Source organism: Triticum urartu, chromosome 3A, assembly GCF_056163025.1.
Source record: "Triticum urartu cultivar PI428250 chromosome 3A, HENAU_Tu73, whole genome shotgun sequence".
Lineage (NCBI taxonomy): Eukaryota > Viridiplantae > Streptophyta > Magnoliopsida > Poales > Poaceae > Triticum > Triticum urartu.
In genome coordinates, this window is record NC_141875.1 from 323,291,746 (window position 1) to 323,303,844 (window position 12,099).

The 12,099-nt window shown below is 54.6% G+C and overlaps 1 protein-coding gene and 1 long non-coding RNA gene across 2 annotated transcripts; both read left to right on the plus strand.

Annotated features, from left to right (window-relative positions):
- Nucleotides 1-355: 355 nt before the first annotated feature.
- LOC147979587 (uncharacterized) lies at nucleotides 356-3,442 on the plus strand. Its single transcript, XR_015618850.1, has 2 exons — nucleotides 356-1,336; nucleotides 3,152-3,442. It is a non-coding gene; the product is annotated as an uncharacterized LOC147979587 (long non-coding RNA).
- A 3,989-nt stretch (nucleotides 3,443-7,431) lies between these two features.
- On the plus strand, nucleotides 7,432-8,291 carry LOC147979588 (uncharacterized). Its single transcript, XM_087515274.1, has 2 exons — nucleotides 7,432-7,917; nucleotides 8,010-8,291. The coding sequence occupies exons 1-2, from the start codon at nucleotides 7,432-7,434 to the stop codon at nucleotides 8,289-8,291; spliced, it is 768 nt and encodes a 255-aa protein (XP_087371400.1).
- The last annotated feature ends 3,808 nt before the right edge of the window (nucleotides 8,292-12,099 follow it).

The window sequence follows — 12,099 nt, forward strand, 5'->3', positions numbered from 1 at the left end:
CCTAGCCCTTGTTCAAGCCATTTGAATTAATTTCAAATGACTTTGAATTAAATTCTTGCAATCATGTCTCCCCTAATTTTCATGGACCGTGCACATTTTTCCGAGTCCGTGAAAATTATCCCCGTGCCCAAATTCTTCCTCTAACCTTCTCTTCTCTCTTTTCCCTTCTCTTATTTTCTTTGTTTTTAGTAAAGAGAAGGAGATGGGAGAGAAAAGAGCCTGGCTGGGCCTCCCAGCCCAGCTGCTACCTGCCAAGCCGGCTGCATCCGCGCTGGCCCATTTGGCCCAAGGCCTCCCGCAGCCCCTCTCGAAACCCTAGCAATCCATCCGATCGATCCACTCCCCATCTCCCTCCCACAGCGCCGCCTCCCTGCTGTCGTTCTTTTCCCCTCTGCCCGATCCCATCTCCCCCGATCTCTCTTTCTCGCTCGCAATAGCAGCTCTCCTCGATCCTCCCCGCCGCCATGCACCCTCGCCGCCGCGGGCCACCATCGCCGCTGCTTCCTGCGTTGAGGAGCCGCCGCGCCAAGTCCCTGTGTCCGCGGCTCCTACCCCGAGCGCCGCCCCATGGAGCCACGGCCCCCCTGCTCCGGTGAGCCCTCTCTCCGCCACCACAGGAGGTCGACCCGACACCCAATCCCCTCGTCGGCCTCCTCTGCTTTGCCGTCCTCGACCATCGGTGCTTCCGCGAGCTGCCCCGCGCCCCTGCCGAACCTCCCGGTGACCTGCATCTCGTCCGATGGCTCCGGCGTGCCTGCGCCACCTCGAGCACCCAGCAGGAGCCTCGCGCCACTCGCTCCCTTCGTCGTCTGTCTTGCCGGAGTTCGCTAGAACCCCAGCACTAATCCCCAGCGGCGTCACCTTCCTGCCTCCATGGTCGGCCCCTCCGAGAGCTTGGCAGGAACCGCACCTTCCACCCCGATGGCGCCCAAGGCTCCATGTCGCCATGGCCTTTGCTGGTGTTATGTTGTTTCTCCACACACGCCCCTGCTGGCTGTTTAGACTCTCTGCCCGAGTTCCATTTTTCGTCATGGACGTGGAGTAGCTGTTGAACGTCGCCATGGTTCTGTCCCAACGCCGCAAGTCCGAAGCCAAGACCACCAAGTTCATCTACGAAACGTGTACATCTACTCCATCAAGACCCGGACTGACAAGTACCCCAACGTCATGTGTACAACGACCGTCGCCGAAGACCCGGATAGCAAAACATCAAGTACCTATGATCGAAGAACGCCAAGTACCCCGACGCCCGACGTCAAGAACAACTACCGCCGTCGCGAGAACGCCTACTTCCCTCTACGAACATGATCCGTTCCGGTAAGGCACGCTTCGAAAGGTATAACCATCGACACGACCGTCCGTGGACCGAATGCATGTTATGTGATACGAGATGAACCCCGTGTTTGCAGCGTGCCCGTTTGTTACGTGCACGACCCTTGGTTGCCATGCCGCCGACACATGGGACACCCGGTAATCCGGGAGCGCCCCACCATCTTTATACACATCCGCACACTTGCTTCTTTTGCACCGATATCGCCGTGAGCCACCGGTACCGACTTGTTGCCGTGGCATCATTTTCGGATTCGTTACCGTGGCACCATTCCCGTTTCGCCGCCATGGCACCCCTTTTCTTTCCACCACGGTGACAAATGCTTCATAATGCTCTTGTAAACTTTTAATAAAAATTGCATAAACTTGAACATGTCATCCGCATCATGTTAACAACTTTAAGATGTTTAAAATTGTTGTTGCAATAAATTGATAATGCATATGGGGATTTACTGGATTCGTTATTTGTTATACTCGGCCCCATTTAAATTGTTTAAATGGTATAGTTTTGTTATGCTTCACCTCTTGCCATGTTAACCAACATTTAATATTGTTGAGTACCTAACCGAGAGTGAACTAAATAATTGATGTGGTGTTCCGTCAATATGCAACGGAGTTGCATAATGAGCTCCACTTAATTTGTAGTATTGTTTGTGCACTTTGCCATGCCATGCTTCTTTAAACCGGACATGCATCATACTCGATTGTGCATCATGCCATGTCTATGTGGTGGTTGTTTACTATGTGTGTGCTTCTTTTCTGGTGTTGCTTCTTCGGGTTGGTTCCGATAACGTCGTGTTGTGAGGATTCGTTCGACTACGCCCTTTTGTCTTCTTCATGGACTCGTTCTTCTTCCTTGCGGGATCTCAGGCAAGATGATCATACCCTCGAAATCACTTCTATCTTTGCTTGCTAGATACTCGCTCTTTTGCTATGCCTATGCTGCGATACCTACCACTTGCTTGTCATGCCTCCCATATTGTTGAACCAAGCCTCTAACCCACCTTGTCCTAGCACACCGTTGTTTGGCTATGTTACCGCTTTGCTCGGCCCCTCTTATAGCGTTGTTAGTTGCAGGTGAAGTTTGGAGCTTATTCCTTGTTGGAACATGATATTTTAACCCCCCTGGCCAGTGCTCCTCTGAGTGTTGGTCCAAACTAGAGCCCCTTGCAGCGCCACCTCGGGGAAACTCGAGGGCTGGTTTTAGTTGTACGGACAGCTCATCTGAGTGTGCCCTGAGAACGAGATATGTGCAGCTCCTATCGGGATTTGTCGGCACATTCGGGCGGTGTTGCTGGTTTAGTTTTACCCTGTCGAAATGTCTTGTTGTACCGGGATACCGAGTCTGATCGGAATGTCTCGGGAGGAGGTCTATTCCTTCGTTGACCGTGAGAGCTTGTGATGGGCTAAGTTGGGACACCCCTGCAGGGATTTGAACTTTCGAAAGTCATGCCCGCGATTATGGGCAGATGGGAATTTGTTAATGTCCGGTTGTAGAAAACTTGAAGTTGACCTTAATTAAAATGCATCAACCGCGTGTGTTACCGTGATGGTCTCTTTCCGGCGGAGTCCGGGAAGTGAACACGGTGCTGGAGTTATGCTTGACGTAGGTTGTTTTACGATCACTTCTTGATCATACTTTTATCGACCGTGCTTTGCCTTCTCTTCTCGCTCTCATTTGCGTATGTTAGCCACCATATATGCTAGTCGCTTGCTGCAGCTCCACCTCATACCTTTACCTTAGCCATAAGCTTAAATAGTCTTGATCGCGAGGGTGCGAGATTACTGAGTCCCGGTGACTCACAGATACCTCCAAAACCAGTTTGCAGGTGCCGTTGAACCGAGCAGGTGACGCAACCAAGCTCAGGAGGAGCTCGATGAAGATCTTGTCCTTTGTGTGGTTTCGTTCTAGCTGATCAGTAGTGGAGCCCAGTTGGGGTCGATCGGGGACCTTTGTCGCATTTGGGGTTCTTATTTTATTTTGGTTCCGTAGTCGGACCTTGATTGTATTTGGATGATGTAATGCTTTATTTATGTAATTGTGTGAAGTGGTGATTCTAAGCCAACTATGTATCTCTTTCCCTTATGTATTACATGGGTTGTGTGAAGATTACCTCACTTGCGACATATGCCTTCAATGCGATTATGTATCTAAGTCGTGCCTCGACACGTGGGAGCTATAGTAGCATCGAGGGTGTTACACATGTGCAGTGATGCTACATAATCAAACAGCTATGAAAGTAAGTATGGTCATGCAGGGCAAGAGGTACTCACAAGAGCAATGCGGTGTGTAGTATAGTTGCGAGATTCTGTGGTCCCTTGAGAATGAATGTTCTTCCGCTAATAGTTTTCGTACAAGTGAGACGTTAAAGCAAATGCGGAAATGTAGTTCAGATTGTGATGTGATATCATAGACAGTACCTTACATTGCAGACGAGACCAATGTGTAACAAGATTATTCTACTCACTGTCGGACAAATGTAGCACTGGAGACTTTACAGAAATTTTGTTTAGAGGCTTGCCATCGAAGTGCGCTTGCCTCAGGTAGGAACGATACTTCATCAACGAGTGGTTGAAAAGTGCAACCAACCCTAGCTCGTCTTGACAATCCAGTTTGGTCCTCGCCTATTTAAAAGAATGAAATCTTGTGTCTTTTGTTAGCAGAAACATATGCAGTAATTACCATGAATAACATTAGTACATTACTTACGCGTAAGTTGTGGAGGAAGACTGGAAATTGTTCTGTGTCTGCGTTATAATCTTTCCATGAAGGAAAGATGCGCACAAAGTTCCTGACCACAATATAAACTTCGTCTTCTAAACTGGGAAGAAATGGAACAGGGGTCCTATTTGCTGCTGTCGGCGTACTGGGAACCAGGGTACCCAGACTTGCCTGTCTGCGCCCCACGTTGCGTTCCTGGTATGGCCCGGTAGGGCCCAGCCGATCGACCAGCTACTCAAGACCCTCGTGAGGGGGCCAGCCATCGCGAGGAGAACGACCAAGACCTCCTCAGGGAGCGGCCTCACCTAGGCTGCTCCGGATGGGCAACCAAGACCTCTTCCAAGAGTGGTCTCGGCTAGGCTGCTTCGGGAGGGCGGAGATCTCAAGGCAAGGGCTGCCTCGGGAGGAGGCAGTGATGCAAGCCATGACGAACCATGCCAGCGGGCGCCAGCGCATGCCAGCGGGCGTAGTTTCCATACTGGTGCAAAGGAGACTGCACAGGCGCAGGTTCCCGAGGGGCCAGGCAAAGGTTTCCCCTTTGGTGCAACAAGACCGAAGACTGCAAGGACGGCAGGAAGGATGTCATTGCCGAGCCCACCACCGCGTCACCGCCTACCCTCTTTGCAGGCGAAGACCACCTTTTGTCAGGATAGGAGCATCCTTGTGTTCCCGCTCAAATGGCCGTTGTGGGATTCCCTTCCCGCCTAAACATTTCGGGGGAAGAGGACCATGGCCGTCTATATAAGTAGCTAGGGCTCCTAGCATAGAGAGAGAGGATGAACCCATTGGGACTTAGCATAGCAAAGGAGCAAGAACATCCGCTTCCTCATCCCTCTTGAGCTCGCCTCCTGAGCTCAGGAAACCACTCTATTTGTTCATACTCGAGCCCTCGCGAGGCCAATCCACTAAAGCAGGACATAGGGTTTTACACCGCAAGGTGGCCTGAACCTGGGTAAACTCTTGTGTGCTCTACTTGTTTGCTTGCTTGCATTCCATTCCCACCACCAGGAGAAGAGCGAGGCGCTAGGTGTACGTGTAGTGGGAGAGATCTTCGTCACGCCCCTGTGTTCGAATCTTAAGGGTTTTGCGGAGCCCGAAATCTGACATTTGGCGCGCCACGTAGGGGCGTGTCGAGATCTCGCCTCTCCGACGACCTCGCCTAACCTCTTCTGCCCTACGTCGCCATGGCGAAACCTGCCTGCTGCATCCGCGCGGAGGCTGGGGCCGTTCCCATTGCCCGGGTGGCGTCGGCGGACCGCGCCGCTCACGGGCGCTTCGTCCCTCACGTCGACGACCCCATCGCCGGCCCGACCACTAGGGAGCGGCCCGCTACGCCACTCCCGCTTCCCCTGGCCTCGCCGGCGGTGCTTCTAATAGCCCATGAGATGCTCCGACACCGGCCGCCTGCGGCGGTACTTGACGCTTGTGTGGCTCACCCCGGCGAGCTGCTGGACGCTGCCGGCGGGGCATCACCGTGCCACGGGGTCGCCTGCATCATCAGAGGTTCCCAGGCGCCGGCGTCCGCCCATCACACTAAATCACACCTTCGACAGTTGGGGGCTGCCGCTCGGCCGCAGGAGGCCCCGCGGGTGCTAGGCACGCAGGGGCATGCCATCGTCTTCGGCCCCGGCGACCATACCAGAGCTACAGCCGGCACATGCATCCTCCCCACGGTATGTACCCCCACCATCTGCGGGTTGGCCGTCACAAGGACCCTTGTCGACGGCGGCGCCAGGCTCAGCATCCTCTCTGCGGAGGCCTTTGGTCGTCTGCCGGTGGCCTACGGGCGGGTCCTCCCCACTAAACCCTTCTAGGGGGTCGCGGGCTCGGCCATCCCGCTCGGGCAGGTCCGCCTCCCCGTCACCTTTGGGATGCACGCCAATTACCGGAGCGAGCTCATCGACTTCGACGTCGCGCCTATCCACCTGCCCTACAACGCCATCCTCGGTCTCCCGGCCCTGGCCAAGTTCATGGCGGCGGCTCACCCGGGCTACAACATCGTCAGGATGCCCGGGAGCAGTGGCACCAAGGGCGCTCTTCAGGTCCTCGAGCACGCTTATCGAGCCACTGTCGCGGCTCGCCCAAGCGCAGAGGGGGCTCCGGAGGCCGCCGAAGCCGCTCCAGCCAAAAAGAAACAGCTCTTCTCTCAGGATCGCGCCGATACCAAGCAGGTACCCATCGATGAGGGAGACACGAGCTCCACTTGCACCATCGTTGCGAGCCTGCTTCTAGAGCTAGAGTATGCGTTGGTGGCCTTCCTCAGGGCGAACAAGGACGTGTTCGCATGGAAGGCGACCGACCTGGTCGGGGTGCCTAGGCACGTCATCGAACACCACCTCACGGTGTGCCCGAACGCACGACCTGTCAAGCAAAAGGCGCGGTGGCAGGCTCCGGAAAAGCAGGCCTTCATCGTCTAGGAGGTCCGGAAGCTGGAAGAAGCAGGCGTTATCTGGGAGGTGCGCCACCCAGAATGGTTGGCCAACCCCGTCATCGTCCCGAAGAAAGGAGGCAAAGAGCGCATGTGCGTCGACTTAACGAGCCTCAACAAGTTCTGCCCTCAGGACACGTTCCCTCTCCCTCGCATCGACCAGATCATGGACTCAACGGCCGAGTGCGACCTGCCTTGCTTCCTCGACGCGTTCTCGGGCTACCACCAGATCAAAATGGTAGTACAAGACGTAGAGAAGACGTCGTTCCGGACCCCATGCAGGACCTATTGCTACATCTGCATGCCTTTCGGGCTGAGGAATGCAGGCACCACCTTCCAACGGCTGATGCACATCACCCTCAGCCCTCAGCTTGGGAGGAACACAGAGGCCTACGCCGACGACATCGTGCTCAAGTCCAAGGAGGCCAAGACCCTTATCGGGGACTTGGAGGAAACGTTTGCCAACATGCGCAAGGTGAACTTATGCCTCAACCCAGAAAAATCTGTGTTTGGGGTCCCCTCGGGCAAACTGCTGGGATTCCTGGTCTCGCATTGGGGCATTGAAGCCAACCCGGAGAAGGTCAAAGCCATCGAGAGAATGAACCCGCCCACGACCCTGAAGCAAATGCAGAAACTTGCGGGATGTGTGACGTCCTTGGGGCGTTTCATCTCGAAGCTCGGCGAGCGCGCCCTCCCCTTCTTCAAGCTCATGAAGAGGAAGGGGCCTTTTGAGTGGACTCCGGAGGCCGACGCTGCCTTCCAAGATATCAAGAAGTACCTCACCAGCCCGCCGGTTATGGTGGCGCCAAGGCCTTAGGAGCCCTTGATCCTTTATCTTGCCGCTACGCCTCACTCCACCAGCGCGACGCTGGTAGTGGCACAAGAGGAAAGGGTTAGGGGCCAGAGCTCGCGGAACGACCCGAGGCCCTCCGAAACTCCGCTAACTCACGACATGACCTCCGGAGTCGACACGGCCACAACGTCTGGCGACCCTGCCGGCCTATGTAAAGCTCCTGAGCCATCAGAAGTGCCTGAGGATCCCGCATCACCAACCCTCGTGGAGCATCCCGTGTACTTCGTCAGCACCGTGCTCCGCGATGCACGCTCGCGCTACCCCATGCCCCAGAAGCTGCTGCTGGCGCTCCTCGTTGCTTCCAGGAAGCTACACCACTATTTTCAAGGCCATCCCATCAAGGTCGTCTCAGCCTACCCCCTGGAGAAGGTACTCCGTGGCCCGAACGTCGTCGGGAGGGTTTCTGAGTGGAACATCGAGCTGCAGGCGTTCCAGCTGGAGTTCAGCACCACGCGGGTCATCAAGGGGGCAACGCTGGCTGATTTCGTGGCAGAGTGGACCGACGCTCCGGACCAGGGGGCTGGCGAGGACCGCTCGCTAGCCCGGGCGACGAAACTCTGGAAGGATGGGTGGTATATTTCGATGGTGCCTTCTCGCGCCTCGGCGCGGGGGCTGGCGCCGTGCTCGTATCACCCACTCAGGACAAGCTCCGCTACGCTGTGCAACTTTGCTTCCAGCGTGGCGAAAAGGTCTCCAACAACATCGCAGAGTACGAGGGCCTAATTGCCGGGCTCAAGGCCGCGGCCGCACTAGGGGTGAAGCGTCTCACCATCAAAGGCGACCCACAGCTCCTCGTCAACTTCTCTAACAAAGAGTACAAGCCCAAGAATGAACACATGGAAAAGTATCTGGAGGAGGTGCGCAAGATGGAGAAGCGGTTCCTAGGACTGGAGCTGCAGCACATGCCGAGGGGCACGAATAAGGAAGTAGACGACATCGCCAAGCGGGCCTCCCGATGAGAGCCGCAGGAACCAGGTGTCTTCGAGGAGTGATTGCTCAGGCCATCGACAGCAGCACCTACCCCAGAGCTAGCATCGACGCATGAGGGGCTGCCAGCGGCTCCCGAGGTCAGCGCACCACCGTGTGGACCGCCCTCCGGAGCTCGCCTGCTGCTCGCCGCCGAACCTGAGGAAGATTGCTGGACTGAGGAACTCAAGGCATACCTACTGCGCGGCACCTTGCCGGAGAAGGAGGAAGGCGCGGAACGCGTGGCACGGCAGGCCTCGGCCTACTGCATCAAAGACGGTGAGCTCTACAGGAGGCGCCCTAATGGCGTCTCGCTAAAATGCATCTCGAGGAGGCAAGGACAAGAGCTGCTGGCCGACATCCACGGAGGGGATTGCGGCCATCATTCGTCGTCCCGCACCCTCGTGGGCAAGGACTTTCGTAGCGGCTTCTACTGGCCCACAACGTTGGACGACGCCACAGAGCTCGTGCAAGCCTGCGTGGCATGCCAGTTCCATGCCAAGAAAATCCATCAGCCAGCGCAAGATCTTCAGACCATCCCGCTCTCCTGGCCCTTCTCGGTCTGGGGGCTGGACATCCTGGGACCGTTCCCCCGAGCGGCGGGGGGCTACCGTTTCCTCTATGTCGCCATCGACAAGTTCACCAAGTGGGCCGAGGTGGAGCCGGTGCGCACGATTCCCGCAGGATCGGCAGTCAAGTTCATCAAGGGCCTCGTGACCTGCTTCGGCGTCCTCAACCGCATCATCACGGATAACGGTTCGCAGTTCACGAGCAATCTCTTCAGATCATATTGTGCTAACCTTGGAACACAGATCTGCTACGCCTCAGTGGCCCACCCCAGGAGCAATGGGCAGGCCGAACGCGCCAACACAGAGGTCATGCACAGCCTCAAGACGCGCAGCTTCAAGAAAAAGCTCAAGGCCTGCGGAAGGGGATGGATCGACGAGCTCCAGTCCGTGTTGTGGTTAATCCGCACCACCGCAACCAAACCTATGGGAGAAACCCCGTTCTTTCTCATTTATGGTGCGGAGGCGGTCCTCCCTCACAAGGTCAAGCGTCGCTCCCCACGGGTCTTGGCTATCGATGAGGAACGCCAGGACGTCGCCTGGTGGATGGACCCCGTGCTCGGCGAGGAGGGCTGCCGCCGAGCTGCGCTCAGGGCAGCGCGATCTCTCTCTGTCTCTCTTTGTATGTCTCGATTTACCTCGCTCTTTCTCGGACACAAACGATATAACTCCATGTTTGAGCCCAATTCGACATATTCATATTGTATACTCTCTCACACACATTGTCTATCTAGGACACTCTCTCCAACCCGTATCACTCTTTCGATCGCACGACGACACACACTCGCTCAATCTCTCTCCCTTTATATATGTAATCGATTGACCTTGCTTCCTCCCACGCACAAAATATATCCACATGTCTGTGACTGGATAATCTCTCAAGCTCTATCTTACAGCCCTCACCCTTCCCAAAAGCTCAATCGGACAATATCTCTCCAGAGCATATATATCTTTTCAGTGAATGTCGGACCACACTCACTCTGTCTCTCTATCTATATGTATCTCGATTGACCTCGCTATCTCACCCGTATCTTCCACACATTGAAGCTACCTCTCCATCCCTCGCAAAGCCGGAGCTATTTACATTGCGAAGGGGACTCCAACCTTGGATTAATTTGTGTAGGCATTTATTCTAGTGGTAGATTATATTTTTGTAGCATTCGGCCCACAACTACTCCGAACACCGTTGCAACCCCCGCACCTCCCCCAATTGATTTCCCTCTGGCTCGGTCATCGCTCTCTTGCACGTGCTTTCTCGCCTTCAACGTCACACCATGGTATATTGCAAAAAACTCTTATTATTACAAATAAGCTACAAAACTACACACTGATAGTCCACTTGGAATGGAACAAATTTCGACCCACAAATTAAAGTTCCACAAACTACACACCAAGGGGCCCACCTGTCATGAAACAAATTTGGACCCATATATAAATTAAAAAAGAAAGGACGAGGATCGAACATGCGACTAGGGCCTTCAAGCCGCACATCAATAGGCAACATACGTAGAACAACAATGTTTGTTGTACCCCCGTTTGTTCATATAATGTTTTTAAATTACCACAGCCTATTTAATGGTTAACATGTAATATTATTTTTAGTACATTAGTGGGACTGGCTCGTTAGCACATACTATTCACCTTCACTTATTGGTGGGTTCCATGTGTGCTCTCTCTCTCTCTCTCCTCCCCTTCTGCGTTTAGACGCACGGGCAAACACGAAGAACTCGCGGGCGATGTTGCTGTTGACCATATCTGGACGCATTCACAAGTTATGGCACCAGTTTCACCTACTAGTAGTACTAGTCAATGTGTACGTGCAATGCACGTTAATATGGAAGTATATTAAGTGCATGCAAATATTAAGTAGGATATTATTTGCGTGTTATTATGTGATTAGCACTGTTTTTGGCATGAAATTAACGGCACGCTAAACTTGTTGAGCGCTCGACATTGAAGCAGTCTAGGTCGTTGGATGAGAAGGAATACATGTGGCTTGATGACGTTTTATATTTAATTTGATACGGCTCTATCAGAACATTCAATCGATCAAACCATAGATTTCATTCAGTCTGACTCTGACTTTACATTCATATGACGATTGATCTAAAATAAATGGAAATGATAAACGTTCGGATTTTAAGCATGGCAATCCGAACGTTTTTCATGGCAAATTTAGATTACGCGGCGGTGGCGGGGGCGTCTTGCCGTGGGAAGTGGCTCCTCTGCCGTGCTCTATGTGTCGCCGGGCCACTAACCGACAGCGACGGCGGCGTCTTGCACAGTTGTTGGCGTACACCTGGACGTTGGCCACAATGTTCTGGACTTCGGTCTACAGGAGCGAGTCAACTGGCGGGAGGAGGTGACTGGCGTTGGTGCAAGGAAGCGGTTGACGGCGGCCATCCATGCCGCTGAGGGGGGCACTAGCACCCGCGCGGGGATAGGCACTGGCAATGGCACGGCAGAGAAATTTGTGTGCATGGGCACCGGCACGGGAGCGCACATTATTGCACGCGCAGGCGGATGCGCAGGCAGGTGCAGGGGCACCGACACAGGCGTGCGCATCAATGCATGCACAGGCACATGCGCTGGCAGGTACATGGGTGCGTGAAAGTCAGCGGGGACCTCATGGAATCCCGTTGCATCAAGCTCGGCGACAATGGGAGGCTCCTAGGGATGGGCGCTGGCGTAGTCGGGGCGACAGGAGCCGGAACGGGAGTGGGGACAAGCGCGGCGTCTTCCCGTAAGGCCGGTTCAAGCTCATCCCAAAGCGCCTTATGTTCTTGAGACTCCGGTTGGGTGTCTTCCTCAGGTAAATGGAAGAATAAGGGCAGCCCATCGTGATGCGGCATGGCGTACGTTCAGGTCAGGCTGGTTGGAGGTAGATGACAGGAGAATCGAAGAGGAAGAGAGAAGATTGTAGAGATACCGGGTAGTGTGGGGTTGATTTTAAACTGCGGCTCCGGCGACATTAAAAGTGGGAGCAGTTCGGACGGAGGTGGGCGGCGGAGCCTGGTCAAAGGGCTCACCTCCCGGTGAGCCTGCGCAGCGGTCTACTCGCATGCCTCCCTGTCAGCCGGCGCAGCGGTCTGCTCGCACGCCTCCTGTCGACTCACACGCTTGCTCGGACGCCACCTATCGATGAGAAGCGGGACTCATGGTGCCACGTAAATGCCCACAGTTTCAATAGTGAAAGCATTCGCCTTAACATGACAGGTCTTTGTTCCAAAATACC

Bases quoted from the DNA above. Each gene is read 5' to 3' on its own strand.
- LOC147979588 (XM_087515274.1), top strand. From the start codon at position 7,432: ATGACCTCCGGAGTCGACACGGCCACAACGTCTGGCGACCCTGCCGGC. The intron at 7,918-8,009 runs GTGCCTTCTCGC...CTTTGCTTCCAG, and splicing joins ATGGGTGGTATATTTCGATG to CGTGGCGAAAAGGTCTCCAA.